The sequence below is a fragment of the Bombyx mandarina genome, chromosome 23, assembly GCF_030267445.1.
Source record: "Bombyx mandarina strain Sakado chromosome 23, ASM3026744v2".
NCBI lineage: Eukaryota > Metazoa > Arthropoda > Insecta > Lepidoptera > Bombycidae > Bombyx > Bombyx mandarina.
In genome coordinates, this window is record NC_143229.1 from 7,921,206 (window position 1) to 7,941,364 (window position 20,159).

General features: G+C 34.7%; 3 protein-coding genes across 23 annotated transcripts in view; 2 read left to right on the forward strand and 1 right to left on the reverse strand.

The window, feature by feature from the left end:
- Positions 1-29: 29 nt before the first annotated feature.
- LOC149500162 (uncharacterized) lies at positions 30-2,911 on the forward strand. The gene is made up of 2 exons (XM_028177874.2): positions 30-225; positions 300-2,911. Exon 2 carries the CDS (start codon positions 321-323, stop codon positions 1,302-1,304), a length of 984 nt encoding a protein of 327 aa, XP_028033675.1. The 5' UTR covers positions 30-225; positions 300-320; the 3' UTR covers positions 1,305-2,911.
- Positions 91-9,573, forward strand: LOC114245630 (protein FRA10AC1 homolog). Its single transcript, XM_028177875.2, has 5 exons — positions 91-225; positions 2,963-3,247; positions 5,419-5,578; positions 8,039-8,266; positions 9,472-9,573. Exons 2-5 carry the CDS (start codon positions 2,975-2,977, stop codon positions 9,540-9,542), a joined length of 732 nt encoding a protein of 243 aa, XP_028033676.1. The 5' UTR covers positions 91-225; positions 2,963-2,974; the 3' UTR covers positions 9,543-9,573.
- Nt5b (5' nucleotidase B) overlaps positions 9,564-20,159 on the reverse strand; it is a 33,724-nt gene continuing 23,128 nt past the window's right edge. For all 21 annotated transcript variants that reach the window (XM_028177869.2, XM_089737501.1, XM_028177873.2 and 18 more), the window contains 7 exons: positions 19,064-19,340; positions 18,032-18,206; positions 14,776-14,998; positions 13,999-14,146; positions 13,386-13,540; positions 11,520-11,625; positions 9,564-11,177 (listed from right to left, as the gene is read on the reverse strand). In XM_028177869.2, the coding sequence (XP_028033670.2) occupies positions 11,064-11,177; positions 11,520-11,625; positions 13,386-13,540; positions 13,999-14,146; positions 14,776-14,998; positions 18,032-18,206; positions 19,064-19,340 (1,198 nt within the window). In that variant the 3' untranslated portion in view covers positions 9,564-11,063. The remainder of the gene's footprint in view (positions 11,178-11,519; positions 11,626-13,385; positions 13,541-13,998; positions 14,147-14,775; positions 14,999-18,031; positions 18,207-19,063; positions 19,341-20,159) is intronic.

Consider the following 20,159-nt stretch of genomic DNA (forward strand, 5'->3'; position numbering starts at 1 on the left):
AATTTTAAATTAACAAAGGAGACATATCCAACAAATGCACTTTCCAGTTTCCTCTGTGATCTATGCCATTAAAATCCATAAATCTCGTTTGTGAAGTCTAATCTATGATGACCATAAATTCCGCAAAAAAAGATTAGTGCAAGTGCAAAGCATAATATTTTTAGATGTAGAAAACAAGGGCGTCATCCAAAAATAATAATAAATTGTTGGCCGTGCACATAAAAGGTAATATTTTAACATAATTTTAATTTATCGTATCAAAGGTTTAAATTTTATAATGGTTGAACACTGGTTTGTAGGTTAGATTAGTCCGATCTAATATGCAGAACAACCCCCAGGAGCTTTCATGGCAGGCGATTGAAGCAATAGTGGGGGTTAAACTTCCTTCGAATGTCCTGCGTTTCGATGATATCGGATTCCATTTGGAAAACAATAGAACAACAGTGTCGAGTGTTGAAGATTCCGATTCCGACGTAGAAATTGTCGAAAATGAATGGGAATCGGACAACAACGTATCATCACGGCCTGAGCAATCTGATAACGAGAAGGGTTCGCCTGAAAGAGATCAAAGCGTGTCGCCCGTTCTACATCTAGTAGAGCCTGATAACAACAATTCAGATAAAGATTCACTGGGTTACAAAGATTATATCGAGAAAATGGATACCAAAGATATCATAACCGATAGAGACCAAATCATACCATTAAATGGAGATGATCCAGATAGCTCCAATGGGAATGTTATGTCAATTGAAAACTACTTGGAAGTCACTCTATCAACCGATTCTGATGCTAGTCATGTGTGCAACCAGTGTAATCAAATGTTTTCCAATGAACAGTTGCTTGCTTCACACCAATGCAGTGCAAAGTCTAGTGATGAAAGGAAGCATCCATGTCGAATGTGCTCAGAAAAATTCCCAAGTTACTGGGAGCTCCGAAAACATATGAATAATCATTTCCCTGGGATGTTAGATTCTAAGTCTAGTTTTTGTCATTTATGTCAAAAAGATTATACTAAGACAGGTTTCATGAATCATTTACGAAAACATACTGGTGAGCGACCATTTGTTTGTGAATTGTGTCACAAAGCCTTCTCTCAATCCAGCTCACTGTCCATACATATGAAGTTTCACTTAAATGTACGTAAGCATGCATGTACAGTCTGTGAAAAGAAGTTTGTCACAAAGAGTGAGTTATCTCGTCATATGACAGTTCACACAAAACAGAAGTCTTACTACTGCGGGGTGTGTGACAAAGCCTTCACACGCTCTGACAATATGAAGAAACATGAAAAAACGCATGGATAGAATGAATGAAAGAGCCAAGTAATTGTTGTGTATCAGTGAATATCAGCACTGCATATCGAAAAAGTTCATGTGAAATGTATCAAATTAGAAGCCTGCATCTTGGACAAATAAGATCATTGAGATGGTCCCAATTGTTGCCAAATTATTATAATAATGTTGTGGTTGATTCTTTTATACTAGCTTGATTGTCTGATTCTCTCATTGCCAAATTTTAGTTGTATGATTTTTAGTTTAAATGTTATATACCAAATCCAAAACTATCATGATCTAGTTCATAATTTAGTCATTATGGTGTGTTTATGTGTTTGTGAGAGTGTTCATACACTCGTGTGTGCTGCTGTAGTTGCTTTTGAATTTAGGGATTTTATTTATAAACTTTTAATGCATGTTTGAGAATAGCATTAGGATACTAGTAAAAAGCCTTCACAGGTGCTCTTACGATAAGATCACACATATCTCCAAAGTTGCCTTTTAGAAATGATAAAAGTGATATTTAATGTGGATATAGGTCAAACGTCCAAAGATTCCGATAGCCTTACTGTAATATTTACATTAGATAGAGAAATATTTTCTACTGAGGCCTTCTACAAATATGTAATGTCACAAATTTTATCTTGTTCCTGCTTCTCTTGAGAGCTTTAATATTTTTGTATAATGTTACTCGAGGTACTAAAATAAATCCAGTTATAAAGAACACTTTTGCCAAATTTTTAGATAAGTATTTAAAGTGATTTCGTAATGTACTGTGCTGTAACCAAAGCAATAATATTTTATTAGAAATGCCTATTCTATACTTCACATAGACTAAAACTATACCAAATAAAGTAGTTAATAATATTGATAGGGAATAGTAATAAGTTCTTTGTATTGCCTATAGGCAAGTCAGATGGTATACATGATTTGTTAAAAAATATTTGGATATAATAAAGAAGTATCAACTTAGAAGAGCAGAAATGCTTGGTGGTCAATAAACAAGGTTAATCACCACCCAATTTGATCAATTTTAATGTAATTTTAGTAATAAGTTTACAGTAATATGATCTTCTTTTCCAACATCACAAATGTTTTTTTTTTTTTTCTAAAATGAAAAGTTTACCTTACGACCAATAATATATTGATTTCGAAATTCCAAAGATATTTACAATTAACTTATACTATGAATGTTTTCTACACTTTCACTTGTGCCACATTTTATAAACTGTTTGTAAATAATTATATTGATAAAATATAAAATATTGTTCTAGTGTTGAATTTGTAATAGACAATAATCATATTTTAATATAATATTTATTGTATTTAATGATCTATAAAATGTTTACACACATGACTTGTTTGTAGATTAAGTATTTGATATTGAGCCAAATGTGAAAATTATACACAAAATCTACAAGACTGACAATAATATTCAGAGTAGATATTAACTTTTGCACAAAATAACATAAGATGCCTTTTATTTATTGACACATTAAAAGGAAATTTTTACTATTTAAATAAATGCACCTTGTTATAGACTCATCATGACAATTAGAATAAGTCCGTTTGCTAAATTATAATATTTTAGAGAAAATGTAATAATTTTCAATTTTATTAAAGAGTTGTTTGTTGAAGGTTCTTCTTTTATTTTATGAATTCAATAAATCGTTTTACGTTTGTTTTAGGTTACGCTAACGATGTCTGCCAGGTTGCGTAATCTTAATCCTTATGAATTGCATAAGTACCTAGTAAACGTTTATAGCCTGAATACCAAGGGCTCCACGACGCGCTTGAAACGCGACACGTCCAGAGATAGAACTGACCTCGATGTGATTAGAGAAAACCACAAATTTCTGTGGGAAGACGATGACGTAGCCGACACATGGGAAAAACAATTAGCCAAAAAATATCACGACAAACTCTTCAAAGAATATTGTATTTGTGATCTAAGCAGATACAAAGAAAATAAAGTAAGTTGTGAATCATTGCGGGTACTGAGGTGTCGTAACGTATAATTTAAAGACTAGTTCTCAACGATTTATGCATTCCATGTCCTTACGACCTTTGAAAAGGCTTATCTTGACCGCTTAATTTATTTTCGTAAGCGAAGCCACAACCGTTATCGTGTATATTATTTGTTTACAGTACGCGATCGAAGTCCAAAGGCCACATTGAATAAATAATTTATTCGTGTTAACGTACTCCCCTAGCATTAAGGCTGACGTAGGGACGGTCCCCTGCGTGATTCAATTGCCTTTTTTGCCCGAGAGACCTTCCTTTGTGTGATATACTGGGGCGTTGAACAATAGCCGTAATGCCTTTCTGTAAGCTAAATATAGAACTACGTATTCACCCGCGAGGTTATACAGTTACAACGCACATCTGTCTATCACCCATTGAGTAGGTATCACAAGTACCTACATAATATTACTGACGGCAGATGCCTTTTATGAATAGCTTAGATCCGTCGTAGAATTAAAAACATTTTATCTCTCTCTATATTTACACAATACTTAAGAATGACGATAATTTTTGAATGAACAGAAACATTACAGATCCGAACAGGCGATTTGTTAGAATAAACTAGTTAGTACCTAAGAATGACGTCATTTTAAAAGTAAATTATGCATAATGTCTCTAAATATTATGAATAAAGGATTTAGTAGACCTCGATGAGCTCCGGTAACCACTTCACATCAGGTGGGACGTGAGCTCGTCCTCCCATCTAAGAAAATCTGAAAACCGCAGTCAAGGGTAGGTAGTGCTGCTAAGGCCACTTCGATAAAGCGGCACAACACGAGAACCGTCTCATCGTGGCCGCCGGTAACTACATTCCCGATCCTGCGGAAAGAATGGAAAGCAGTCGACGTCGCCCCAAACACGTCATTTCGGATCCTCCCGATCTACTAACGGTGCTTTTAGGTAAAAAAAAATTTTATTGTCCTTGTAGGCAGACGAGCATACCGGTCACCGTTCTCGTCGAACCCGTCGCTTGCAACGAAGGGCTCGATGAGTAAATTAACCCTCAGACACAGCCCACTGAGTTTCTCGCCGGATTTTCACAGTGGGTTGCGATTCCGATCCGGTGATGGATTTTGCGAAGCACTGCTCTTGCTAGGGCTAATGTTAGCAACGTCTCCAGCTTAGAGCCCCGTGAGCTCACCTACTTGTTCGGTGAATCTAGTATGACCCCTCGACATCAGTAGAATAGGTAGAACAAAATATCGGTTAAGCTCTGGATACAGCCAAGCCTCTGTCCTGGGTGGTCGATAAAATCAAACAGTCAAACCTCATCTATACATATAAATAAAATTGGAGTGTCTGTTTGTAATGTTGAAATAACCGTTTTATAGTATGAATATATATAGGTACGGTACATACACCTAAATAACCTTTTTACAATTTTTGTCTGTCTGTCTGTCTGTTTGTTCCGGCTAATCTCTCGAACGCCTGAACCGATTTTGACGAGACTTTCACTGATAGGTAGCTGATGATATAAGGAGTAACTTAGGCTACTTTTTTTGGACTAGCTTCGCCCCGCGGCGTCATCCGCGGTACGACAATAAACGCGGGTAGGTAACATCGCGGGACTCAGCTATCAATAATAAAATTTAATGTTTCCGAAGCGAAGCGAGGGCGGGTCGCTAGTTTGAAATAAAACATATTTTTCTTAATAACTAAAATATAGAATATCTTTAGTACATAATATCTATTTACTTACTATTAGAGTAAATATAATTTGACAATATTAAATACATTTCTAAAGCTATTGAGTTTCACTAGACACTATTGACAAGCGAAGTCTGAAAAAATTGTTTTTTCCCCTTTCAAATAGGATCATCGAAGAGTCGCTCTGTGTATGCTGTTTAAAATACCCGATTCATTGACATAGATATATGCAATTATTTAATATAGGTATGTTTACAAACGACTTCCTCAATGGAATAACGGTAACCATTGAATACTATTTGGGCCATGAAATCTTTTTCCCACAACAAGAGCAACAACACTATATGAAGACAAAAATGTATTTTGTAGACTAGATTAAATAGGTTTCTAGAACATTCCAATCTCTTTTACGCAACGGTGGGCTTAACTGAACATAAGTTGAAGATAAAAATGTAATTTCTTAAAAATTTAGGTAGCACTTCGATGGAGAATAGAAAAAGAAGTGGTTCTTGGAAAAGGTCAATTTCAATGCGGGAACAAGCAGTGCAATGATAGTCAAGAACTTAAATCTTGGGAAGTCAACTTCGCATACACTGAAGACGGAGAGAAAAAGAATGCTTTAGTGAAGCTTCGTATGTATTTTAACTTTAATTTAATTTCATTATCAACTCATTTTAGGTAAGTACCTACATAGGTACTTTTATTTAGCTTAAGATGGAAATTTGAACGGGCTACATATTTACTTCTTATAGTTAATATCAAAGTACTGTGTAGTATTGTCATCCAACCATCTCTTTTCGATCTAATTGTTCTGATCACGTACACTGATACGTAACATTCGCTTCGTAATTACTTATTCTAATTCTACGCATTATTATTATTATATTATTAAACAAGGCGGAATGATAAATATTTCATCGAATTATAGAATCATCTATCGGTAGCTTGATAAACAAAACAAAAAAAAACTCTTGGGTTGTCCCGCCTCGCAGACAACATTGAATCTCGTATTTTTATATTTAAAACTTTATTCAATAAAGAAACAAAAAAAGAAACGTTCGGTAGTGAGTGTTCTGTTCCCCCGTCGCACTATCAGCTAGTAAATTCTTAACTTTAAAATACGTGCTATTGCACAAACCTTCCTCGATAGTTTTCTTAAGCCGATGGTTAAAGTAAGTAATAATTGTACTTTATGATAGATTGTTGTAAGGGCGTACACAAAGAGATTTAAAAATGTTACTTATTTAACAAATTTTAACAAATTCGAGCCGTCAGCAAAGCCAGCATAGGCTAGCAAGGCATAGCAAGTATAGACTTGTTCTTATATTTATTGGTGCAACTCAAAAACCCTGGAGATTAGTCAACATATATTATATTCGCACATATCGTAAATTTCTCATAGATTCCCAATAAGAATCCATTATTTCCAATCATCCGTAGTACCTATTAGTAATGATCTCGTGAACGTTGTAAGCAATGGCTTGGTTCTTCCCCTGGTATTACTGACATTCAAGCGACGGTAACCACTCCCCGTTCCACTTCGATAAAGCGGCACAACACGAGAACCCTCTCATCGTGGCCGCCGGTAACATTCCCGATCCTGCGGACAGAATGGAAAGCAGTCGACGTCGTCCAAAACACGTCATTTCGGATCCTCCCGATCCACTAACGGTGCTTTTAGGTACCTCAAGCACCGGTCATCGGTCTTGTTGAACCCGTCGCTTGCGACGAAGGGTTCGACGAGTAAATTAACCCACAGACACAGCCCACTGAGTTTCTCGCCGGATCTTCTCAGTGGGTCGCGTTTCCGATCCGGTGGTAGATTCTGCGAAGCGCGGCTTTTGCGAGGGTTCGTGTTAGCAACGTCGCCAGGTTGGAGCCCCGTGAGCTCACCTACTAGTTAAGGTTACGCTGAAATAGCCTGTCAAGGCTATCAGCTTATAGCGAAAAAAAAAAAACTCCCCGTCAGATGATGCTCGTTTGCCTGCAGTGGCAATAAAAAAAAACGAATCAAACATGCAATCTGATTTGAAGAGCGCGATAACCATAATTCCTACGTAAATGTGAGAACGTAATGCGAAGATACGGGTATGCGACCCTGAGGTCTGCTTTTTACTATTACTAATTCCATATCATCAATTCTTAGTAGCAGTGTAACATACTAAACCCCCCAATTCTTACTCTCATTCATTTCTCTTACTTTAAGAGCATCCGTTGTAATAATGCAATCGAAACTTCAATCGTTTCTAAAAGTGGCTGCGACACCCACATTAAGATGTATAGATACCCCAATTACCACTCACTATCAGGTGTGCTTTAAACTTTGCTCATCTAAAAGAATAAAAAGTTACACTTCTATTTGCATTTCAATAAATGAATACTACGTTCGTTGAAAATTATTTATCCAAAATGTTGCACACAATATTGAGCGTTGAAGGTTTTAACTGACCTAAAAATAAAACGTTCCCAACGACACGGGAGGCACACTTGGAATAGGTTTCGTCTATATTCAGAAGGTAAATGACCTCGTGCGAGTGCGGGCATAACATGGCAGTATGCTTCAATATATCCAGTGTTATTAATTTTTAGGAAAGTTCCAGGAAAGTGTTTTAGCTGTTTAAAAACATTGGCGGTATTTTTTTAATTAGCACTTTAGTTTTTTTCACGGTAATAACATCACAGGTTATGGGATTATGGTTATTAATTTATAACTTCAATCGTAATCTACCTGTTATACTAGCTGTTGCCATGGCTTCCTTCAAAATGGACAGAGAGGGACTATTTTGCATTTTAAAAAATAGTAAGCTTTAACGGCGCGGGTGACGAAATCAGTGCAGTGGAAAGCATTGCCATCTATTGGTATTGAATGTTATCTAGGTTTATTTTTCCAACAAAGGGGCGCATCTTCGATTTTACATACCTCAAATTTTAAACGAATAGCTTTGACGCACCCTACACAATGGTCTCTCCATGCTGTTGAACTCGTATGGAAAACCTAGCGACCAATTTTAATACTTATCATTAAAATATTTTTTTTGATAATCTAATTTTTCTTTGTTTGCATTGGGGTTTGAAAAATCGTGCTATTCCAGGTTTATGTCCAGATTGTTCAGCCAAGTTAAACTACAAATCTAAGAAGCGAGAAGTAAAGAGGTTAAAGAAATCGCAAAGGAAGAAAAAGCACAAAAATGAGAGTTCAGGTGACGAAAGCGATTGTGAAGGTCCAAAAACTCCCCCACTTGATGTTCCTGCAGAGCCTTCAACCTCCAAGGGACAAATGCAGGCCTCTGAAGATATAGAGGAGTCTTTGTGGAAGAAAGGTATTTTCACGTACACTTGTCATCAATTAGTATACCTGAAAACTATAACAAAAATGTGTCCATTAAAAATATATTTATGTACTTTGGAAACTAAAAAAGACATTACAAGAATCCGCTCATTATTTTATTGCGTTACCACCGTACGGGATTTATTTTGGGGTCTACATTTCAATTATATTCCACAATTTAATGTAGCACTCTGATGACGGTACACCACATGAGAGATAAAATTACTACTTAAACTGTAATGAGATTTTTAAATAGATACTTTTTCATTAAAATATGTTCAAAACTTTAAGAAAAGTTAAGTTGGGACGTGGATGCACTTACCTGTCTCATTACATAAAGTAATATGCTCTTCACTCACTACAGTAATTTAAGACGAAGAACTATTTTGGGTATTCCCAAAGTATTGATTCGAGCTACTTCACGTTTTAGAATCTTAAAAATTTTAGAGAGGTGATCTTTTATTGTTGTTATATTTTAAACTACATTTCATTGTGTCAATCTTCTAAATTTGAATTCAGTACCTATCATGACAAAATCCACTTGAAATGAGTCAAGATCCCTGCCTTTAACTAAAATAAAGTAACATACTAAAAAAAATATGGTGCGTGTGGTGTACGTGAAAGAAGGGAAACTTCTTTTGCGGTGTGTAGTATTGTGGTTTTCTTAATTTTTCATCCTTAAATCAAATTTCTCTTGTAATAGGGAATGCTGTGTATAAGAGAATCGACCTAGCTTGCTTTTGCCTGTTCTTGAGGCTAAATATATGATTATTACTCTTATTTAAAATACCGCTCTCTGTAAATATTTTAGAAACTAAACTGTTCACACCGTTGGCCTTGCAATGTAGTCATACATATGTCATAGTCATTTATAATAATATGAAATCCAATAAATGCCGCTAAACGAAATAACGACCTAGCTCGCTTTGTCCTTTCCCTCTCCACGGTCGAGGGGTTCGCGAGACGCTCTATTTTCTCACTCTCGCTCTGTCTAAATCGTATCTTTTCTCTCTACCCGTAACGAATCTGTCGCGAAATTTTACTCTCGACATGCCTAAAGATGCTTCACTTCAAAAATAGTAACTTATATTCTTCTTTTATTGTTTAAACTAAGAAAAGTGAGGTAGCTTGATTCAGATATGATTTGAAAATCCTTTTTTTTATATTTGAAAGACTTTATACCAATAAACCTTCTAGGTGTGCAAGAAACCGAGGAAAAATCTCGAGAAGAAGAATTCGAAGAATACTTAGAGGAATTGTTGTTATAACGTATCGAAATAAAAGGAAACTTTCAAATAACTAACTTTATTTTGACTATGGTCTTTATTATCAATGTGTATAAAATAATTGATACGTATTTCTTATAAATTAACTACGATTATAATATTCTGCATCGATACACAACCTTCAGTCATTTAGAGAGTCGTGCAAAGGAAAAGATTCGAGGTAGCCGTATCCCTGAGAAAGAAGATTAGAAAGGCCTATTAAAAAAATACTTTTTTCCAGCCCGCAATGTATTATTCGCAATTAAAACAGGAGACTTGCATGGTGAACAGTATGTTTTACATAAAATTTTAATTGCATTTAAGTTGAAGTATTATTAACAAGAGCAATAAATCAGTCAACTTACGCGATCCAAAACATGAAAACATTTTACATAATTATGTACATGTAATTGTTAAACATTGCATTTTAAATGTCGCTTTAATTTGACACAGCCTGTGTTTACTACGAAACTGAAATCTATTTTGGTTTGATGCTCATTAAAATGGTTAATCGATTAAGTATCGCCGAATATTTCGATTATCCTCGGTTTAAAAGAATGTAAGAACAAGCAGGACCGATAATTTGAATTAAATATACAGAATTCCAATTGATTACAATATTATAATTAAAATCTTGAAATTTGACAGAAATTAAGTTATAAACAAAAGATAAATAATTAATAAATTGAGGTAAATATAGAAGTTTTCTTAAACCAATTTTTAATAGCGAGATATATGTAGAAGAAAAAGTTAGTTGTTATCCAAACATTTTAACTGAAGTGAGTTAAATGACTACTCATACAGTACATTACATAGTAAGAAATATTATTAATTTAACATATTGAAGAACATATGAGAACTTTGCGCGACTCTTTTGTAAGATAAAAATTCCAACTTATTCCAAAAAATTTACGACACTTTCATAAAATCTTTTTACAGATCATCACAAATTACTAGGAATGCTGACTATAATAATAATAATAAAACGTTATAAAATCTCGACATATTTAAAAGGACAAATAGACTAAATAAAACAAACAAAATAAAAAATTAACACTTCGATGAGCCCTTGAATTAAAATGCTCTAAACGTTTTTATAATTTTCCGTTCTAGTATAACATATGCTATGCATAGATTCAATTTTTAGTATCACAATGAAAATATACGTATAATTTTATTAACCGAATATAATAATACAATGTGAACAAATATAGCTTCGGAAAAATTACACTTTTTCATTTACTATTGTGGATCGTCAATTTCAATTTATTGATTGGATATAAATTGACAAAAAATTTAATAAATCAAATAATTGAATAAATCATACAACGACCTTATACTTCTAGTATAAGAAATATAAAAACATGAACATAAAGGCATTCATGAAATGCGATCCATTTGCGTTCTGTTACATGAAGAAAACATTTCAAAATAATCAAACGTCAAACATTTCATTTCACAATTCGGTGTGTTCTTTATTCAGTTCGAATTCAATATTTCAAAATAGCACGGTAGGTACGGTTTTTATTTGTGTTGCGCCGCCTTTGTGACGTCTTCGTCGTCCGAACAGTCGTCGTCGTGTGTGTGCGTGAGTTGTCGGGGTGTTTCAGGCCGTACGTGGGGCACGGATCCCGCTGCCTAAAGTCATAAAAAATATATTTTTAATATTATCATTTTACATTACGAACTTATAAGTAGGTAGTAGGTATTAAAATTCGATTTACAAACTGTTTTTTTTTTTTTTTCTAAATAACTATATACTTGAATCGATTTTTGAAATATTATTTACCTACTAGCAACGGAACCCACGGATTTCTCGTTTTTTTTTGTTTGTTGTGTATGCACATGTATGAAGCTAAAATTCACATATTTCACATATCACACTGTACTGTAATGTTTAAATCAAACTTATTTCTCTGTTCAAGTCTTGGAATGTAACATATTTTATGATTGAAACAATTTTAAACTTATTGATTTTACTTTGGCATCAATGGGTTCTTGTGCGTTGGTGATGCTGTTTTCTTCAGAAGTGTCCTCCGCTAGAGTGACGACGCCATAGCTACGTTGTGCGCTTGGATGTCTAGATCTGTCAATAGAAATTATTATTTATTCACTTACTAGCTGTGTCTACGATCTTATCGACTTAAGTACAAGTTTAATTGTAATATTATAGCCTAATAACGCCATCTATCAACTAAGACTGTAAACAAGCTTATAAAAATTAAAGATAATAACATGAAACATGATAATTATTTTTAGACACACCTCAAGTCTTTGTAAGACTAAAAGCAAAAAATTTCGCCGTAGACACGAGCCTTAACCTTTTTGATGAGAAAATAGGAAAAAAAAACTATAATAATAATAATATTTTTTGGCAGTTTAACGAACGAACTATAGCCTATATGGTCTTAAATGGTTACCGGAGCCCATAGATAACAATACATCAATGCTGCTTAACGTGAAACATGAAGACTCTAGAAACAGAACCCATCTGTCTTACGGCAGAAATAAGCGGGTTCATAGTATCTCCTCTGTCACCAGTTACAAATGTTTACATGATGTTGATTTATTTCTTTAAACTTTAGTACTTGTCCGAGGATCTGTGTGTTACGGTAAAAGTAGGTATCGCGGCAAATGTACACATTTTCCGGTAAATGTGCACATTTGCCTCCTCGTTTGGCTAATGTGCATTCAACTAACAAGGGAAATGTACATTGAATTCACAATGACCATGTCGTTTTGGTAAATGTCAGCACGGCATACAAAATACGAAATCGCAAGTGCTAGTGATGTGGTGCACATGCGCATGCGCTCAACTACTAACCTAACTTAACCTACCACATGCTATATAATATGCAAAGAAAAGTATGTTTTGTTTGTCATTAACATTTTTGAAATAAAATAATTTTCGTTATTAAAGCCTTTTGTATTATTATGTTTATTTAAATAAATATTTTTTTACTGCAACAACATTATCAATTTATTTGTATTTACTGTAACTTTTCTTAAAACATGAAGGTAAGAGTATACATTTACCAAAACGTGAAGGCAAGAGTACACATTTGCCAGGAAATGTACATATACATTATATTCAGATCGCATATACTTAACTTTTTGGCAAATGTGCACATTTACCGGTCAAAGTGTACATTTCCCAAGAGTGTACATTTACCGTAACATATTATTATCGTCTTTTCGCATTAAAAGTGTATTTTCAAAAATATTCGAAATTGAGTTGATATGCCGAATCATTTCGGATCACCAGTATTTTTCTCATAAATACTGTCAAAAGAGCGTAGTTTAGTTTTAGTTTTTTTTTAGATCACCTATATTTTGACTACTATACACAAAATTAATACATAATTTTATTTTACTTTAAAATACAGATAATGTTACTGGTAAAAAAAAAATGTTGCAAAGAGGATTAATATTAAAAATATCACATGTTAAACCTTTAAAACACTGTCCTGTAAAATTAGTAAGTTTTGAGATTATACAATTTTAATGCGAGAAGACGATATATATATAGCGGCGGCATGTAATAATGGTTACCGGTCACCGTCCTCATCGAACGCGTCGCTTGCGACGAAGGACTCGACGAGCGAATTAACCCACAGACACAGCCTACTGAGTTTCTCGCCGGATCTTCTCAGTGGGTCGCGTTTCCGATCCGGTGGTAGATTCTGCGAAGCACTGCTGTTGCTAGGGTCAGTGTTAGCAACAGTCCGGTTTGAGCCCCGTGAGCTCACCTACACACGCTAGGGTAAGCTGAAATAGCCTCTCAAGGCTATCAGCATAGGTAGGAAAAATTATAATAATAATGGTTAGTTATCGTTGAACACTGACCGGTCAATGGTCGGCGTGTCGAGGGTGAACCGTTGTTCGTGCGCCACCGTAGACTCGTGCGGCATCAGCATGGCGGGCGCACGGAACATGTAGCAGAACGGATAGTACATCAAGTTGAGGAACGAAGCCGCGTACAGATCGGCATACCTCACCACCTGAACCAATAATAAACATTACACTGCTAGAGTCTGTCGCCATCTTGTGCTTGTCTACCACTAAGTACAGTAAAAACTCCTTATTCGCGCCTTCACTATTCTTGAATGAAAGCGACCCTATTCCTATATACGCGGATCTAATCGGTACATTGGTACGTACACATTGATAAAACGTATAGTATTGTATGTATATTATCCTTTGTAAACGAGAAGTCAAAACGACTAATCAAAAAGTAAAATAGACCTTATTACAACAATGCCTAAAGTATTTGGTGAAAAACTTCAATTAAATTATTATTTTTGCATACTTGTTTTTTATTTTGTCACCTAGAAACGTATTTACACACGTGCACGTTGTGCAGGTAATGCGGAGGCGCATACTAGCTAGTGTGACGGCATATACTAGGTGGTGCGGCGGCGCATACTAGGTACTGCGGCAGCATATATTAGGTACTGACCTGAGATGAGAAGAAGGTTTGTCTCGAACCGGAACGGAATAGCGAGCCGAGCATGCCGTACGCCAGATCCATCTTGTGCGTCACGTCGCGTATCGACATGCGGAGCTTGGATATATCCGGTTTCTCTTTTGTACTCGAATCCAAGTCTCTGTATAAATTTACAAAAATACATTTAAAGTTGCGCCAATACGCTGGGCGCAAAAAGTTGTTTAGGCAATAAAAAAGATTTATTCAAAATTTAAAAAAAAGTTTAGTAGAAAGAAATCAACTTACGGAAACTACAAATGTAAGACCGAACAGATTATATGTTACAGTACAGATTATTTTGATTTCGGTCGCATGGAAACCCCAAATATAATTTGGAAGGATATAATAGCCGTCCAGTTGAATTGTATCCTTAACATCTCATCTCAAGATGGACAGCAGCACTCGCGTTCGGTGTCTAAGGCCCCTGGATAAGCGTTCCACAACACACGAGCTGTCTCAAGCAAATTATAATTTGCATAATTACTGGTTAGGACCTCTTGTGAGTCCGCACGGGTAGGTACCACCACCGCGCCTATTTCTGTCGTGAAGCAGTAATGCGTTTCGGTTTGAAGGGTGGGGCAGCCGTTGTAACTATACTGAGACCTTAGAACTAATGTCTCAACGTGTGTGGCGCATTTACATTGTAGATGTCTATGGGCTCCATTAACCACTTAACACCAGGTGGGCTGTGAGCTCGTCCACACATCTAAGCAATAAAAAATAAAAAAAGATATATAAACCGATACGTACTTGTACATATCGCCGAGCTGAACGTCGAGGGTCTGCAGCTGCGCGAACAACTGGCACTTGTCCGTCCACACGTGGAGCTCCTGAACCAATTCGGGCACAACGAGGAAGGTTCGCCAGCCGCCGATTTTCTTCGATTTGAGGATGTCCCCGAATATGTGATCGCCGATGTACAAAACGTCTTTGCCTTTGGCGCTGATCAGCTCCGTGAATACGTCACACGAGCCTACAGAAGAGATGTGTAAATATTAAGCATATCAAATTAAATCAAATCAAAAAAAAAAAATTCAACATAAATGAAAGTACATACTTGTTGAACGTCAAAAGAACTACCGCCAATTCACAAAAACTAGCCTCCGTCCTGAGAAGAATTGGCAAGAAACTCAGCGGACATGTCTTTTTTATTTTATTTTAAATATTAGAATTTTTTTTATTGATATTAGATATTTTTTTTATAGTTTTGTTTACAATGAGTATTATAATGTAACAATTATTATACATATAACATCTATATATTAATTAATAAGTGAAGCAAAAACTTCTAACGACAATGGCGCGGACGGAGGAGTATGAAATTTCCCACACTTATAGATAATATAGAGGAGTGCAGCTGTTAATATTTTTTTAAATTATTCATAACCAATACATTAGTTTACTGTCAAACTTTTCGTATTGGTTATAGTCTATGGTCAAATTGAGAATAGATTAAGTAAGTATTGTTTGTCTTTATTAATATTTGTCTAAAGTGTAATCTTGGCGAAATTTGTGATTATACTGGTAGAAGTAGTCTTTGACAATGGAATCATAATAGTGTACAAAGTTATGGTTTCAATAAACTATAGTCGAATTTCGACTACCGGGGGCCCACTAGTTTATATTAAGTGCGAAGCTATAGGATCAAATAGTGATTGGTCGTACTAAGGCCATAATTATTTTTAGTCACCGCGAATTAAATTGACAGTTATTTTCCGTTTCTCGTAGGTACTCCAATGTTAACGTGTCTATATATTATTATGTATAATATTATGCGTTCGACATTAATAGTGCGGAATGTAATCTTGGTAGATAAGTAAGAAGAGGACACCAGGGTTGTCTTAAAGATAATTAAACGAGAATCTTTTATAAATAATTTATATCGTTTTTCGTTATTTTTGTCCGGTTGTCTATTTAATCTGTGGATGTAACTATGTGTAATAATATATATTCTTATATTGATATCAGTTGGTATTTTGGGTAAAAGGAAATTCAGTTGTTTGCATTCCTTTCATTAGTCACTGTCGTGGTTACGCTCGTTAACTAAAAATAGTATAAACCATTGTGTTATTAATTATAATTATATAGTATATTGTAATTCTATTACTAAACATGAAAGGACACAAAGTTTTAAGGATTTATTTACTGAATTTAAATATATTTTTATTAGTTTGCTTGAAAATACAGATAAAAACTACATTGGCAACCCTTATCGAGTAAAAGTTTCAAGATCGTACCGATAACATTGAAAGGGTCACAGATAATGTTCACACACAATACGTGCGTCGTCTTAATCCGAAAAATTACAACGTTATCACAAACTGACGTAACATTGGTTTCGATTACTTCACGAATTAAAAACAAAAAGTTATCACAATTTTTTTTCTTTTTCTTTGATAGCCCAGCAATGGAGTCAAATGTGGAAGCATCATTATAATAATATAATAAATAATTAGAAAATTATTTTCGAATCAGCCTCTGAGCAGATAGACCGACTTCACAATACATCGTCTTCTCGCATTAAAACTGTATCTCAAAACTTACTAATTTTACAGCAGAGTGTTTTAAAGGTTTAACATGTGATATTTTTAATATTAATCATCTTTGCCACATTTATATTTATTTTTTACCAGTTACATTATCTGTATTTTAAAGTAAGATAAAATTATGTATTAATGGTATTAATATTGTTAATAGTAGTAAAAATACAGGTAAACTGAAAAAAATAACACTACACTAGGTACACTCTTTTGACAGTATTTATGAGAAAAATACTGATGATACCAAATGATTCCGCATATTAACTCAATTTCGAATATTTTTGGAAATTGTACACTTTTAATGCGAAAAGACATGTGTGTGTTACCATAGATTCAACAAAACGTTCATTGGGGAACCGGATTCAACTTATTTCGCGAAATTATCGCGCAAGCTTTACGACCGCAACGTCATCATGTGTGACATCATTTAGGACCACGAGCTCTACACAGAGTGATGATAAATTTCTACGTCGATTTGAGCGACGGCGACCCACTCCTCATGGATGTGGAACCAGCACGGTTACTGGTGCTTACAACATAACGGAATCATATAATTACACTAAGTAGCAACGATTAGCCTATGTCCAGCAGTGGACGTCTGTGGGCTGATAAGAAGTAACAACGATTAGCCATAAATGCTCTATATACATAAGCTAAGACCCCCCCCCCACCGGGTCATCGACCTTCGGTTTTTCTTCGACGGATCCCATCTCTAAGCTCATACAATAGATATATAGAAACTTAGTATGTTCTGAATTAACATCAAATCGATTATATGAAACCACGTTTCGACGCTGTACGTCGTCACGTGTACTACACATTGATTACACACTTACGCTAGTGTAATTACATTTATATAAGGTAATATCCTTATCTTTAAACAAAGCTGTTCAAAACATTCAAATTATATTTCTATATGTGTTTAACGCAAAGACCGAATGAGCTGCTTGAACGAAAAAAAAACACCTAGTAGTACACTGTGACATGACAGAAGAAAATCCATTATTGGTTTATATTTTTTTCCTACCTATGCTAATAGCCTTGAGAGGCTATTTCAGCTTCACCCTAACGTGTGTAGGTGAGGGCTCAAACCGGAGTGTTGCTAACACTGACCCTAGCAAGAGCAGTACTTCGCAGAATCTACCACCGGATCGGAAACGCGACCCACTGAGAAGATCAGCGAGAAACTCAGTGGCCAAAATACTCGTATATCTCTATACATACATAACAAGTTCACTTCGAGATTCCTAAAAATTTAGAGTGTTGGTGTATAGGCAGTATAATAATAAACTTTAGAAGAGTTAGGTCGGATTTCAATGATTTAATTTGAAATATTTGTGACGATACTCATTTCGATATTTTTTTCAAATGCTAGAGGGTAGTGAGAACTTGAAGAAATCATAAAAAAAAATACTCATAAATCAATTCGGTTATTTCAAAAGATCCCCATTGCTGTTGTGAATTACCTCCTGAATAGACGGATCCCTCGTGCAGTGGTCCTACGTGATGTCCCATCTTCAGAGCGCCGGTGCGAGTGTCGACCTGCCTTAGAGTGGTTCCCTCGCCGAAGAACAGAGGCTTCTTAGCGTCCACTACGATCCAGTCGAAATAGGTCTTCCAGTTCCGGTGGGGCTCACCGACCTGAAATAAAAGAGAATCTGTTTAACACAAATCAAATATTATATTCAGGAACAAAATTATAAAAAGTTGTTGTTGAACCTCAGCCTCAGCCGTGGTCTGAGTACTCGGGTATTACTGTTCTTGTTGTCTTTCTTTTGTTTTTTATTATTATTATTATTAGTATTGTTAAATCTCTGTATATATTAATGTAATGCATGCTGTGATTGCCTCTAATTAGAGTTGCAGTTATCAATTGCTCTATACATGTCAATAAATAAATAAATAAATGGCTTGAATTTCTTCTATAATGGTTTTTGTACGAAAATTCATTAATCAATCAATATGATTTTACACAATAAGACTGAATGAGGTGACTAACATATTTTATAATGTCAGAAATACAAAAAGTAAAAAAAAAATTGCGTCATTCCTGACAATAGAGGCGTATTGTGAACGGACTTGGATAGATACCACCATCCTGCCTATTTCCGTTGCGAAGCAATCAGTCTTCCGGTTTGAAGTGTAAGACAAGCGTTCAAAAATATAATTGAAAACACGACATTTGAGAGGTAAATTATCACATGTAAAACATTTGAATACCATCGAATTTCAACTATATTTAAATCACGAATGATATTCGTATCTCTATAAATAAAGACATTTATTTCCAAATTAAAAAAAAAAACGTCTGGAGCGTGTACATCCGCTTCTCCGCGATTAAAATAAAAGGTTAAAATATAAAGGTTAAAATAAAACTAAACTACTTAATATACAAATACCAAAAGACTATAACGAATTTTAAATTTACAATTTAACATATCGATATCAAACTCGATGTATTATCGATAATCCCAGATACAAACATCAATCGGACTCACCTTAGCACCGTGCGGGAAATCGAATAAGTAATTCATGATTTTATCAGTGAAATTGTAATCGCTATTAGTTAGTATAAACAGTCTAGCTCCGCTTTCTCTTATCCTAGACAAGAACATCGGCAGTCTTTCGTCTTTCTTCAGGTACAAATCTAAGTTTTCCGTAGTTTTCTTCTTGAGATCGCCATGTATGTGAACGTAGTCGACGGCATTTCGCACATCTTGGAAGATTGATTTGAAGGACATAGCTAGGTCGCCGCATCTCACTCCCGTCTTAACTCTGTCACATCAAAGAAACGTCTAATTAGTTCCTTTAACTCCCGGCGACATGAACAAGTCATAGCAGAGAAATAAATAGACTTAATTGCAATTGAAGACACGAATGATTTATCATTTTTTTTTAAATGGTAAAATAAAAGGTCATATGACACAACAAAGAATTTTAGGCTTTAAAATGTTTCGATTAAAATTCGTTTTAGAAATACCAAATTATGAATGTGATGAAATAACAATTTACGAAAACGCTATGAAGATTAATTAGTTACAAGTAAGAAAATGTAAAAGAATAATAAATGTATAAAAGGAAACTGAAAAGCTATTTAAGACCGGACTATCTTCGATTTGCACGATACTCGATTTTGCTCAGTACTTGATCTACCCATATTATAAACAACAATTTTATTTAAAAAAAACGTCAATTGAGTCGTCATTTATTTCATTTTCAAAAACTAAGTCACAACAAATTAAAATGTTAAAAACGATATATTGATACATAACTATAATATAATATGTATCAACAACAGGACATGGACTGCAATATATTCGCTTCAAATTATCTAGTAGATTACATATTCATTTCTTAAAAAATCAAGGTCATTTATTAACATATATTTTGAAATTCTTGATACGTAACTGTTGTGATGCATATACTTTTCATCAACATTATGAAGTACATGATGAGGTAAATAAATAAATATTTACTGCCTTTACCAGTTTATGAATAATAAGGCGCGGAAACTTCGATTCATTGTTTTTTCCTCTTGATATTTATATGTATTTTATATACTTTCACGATTCAACTATTGAACTACCTACGTGG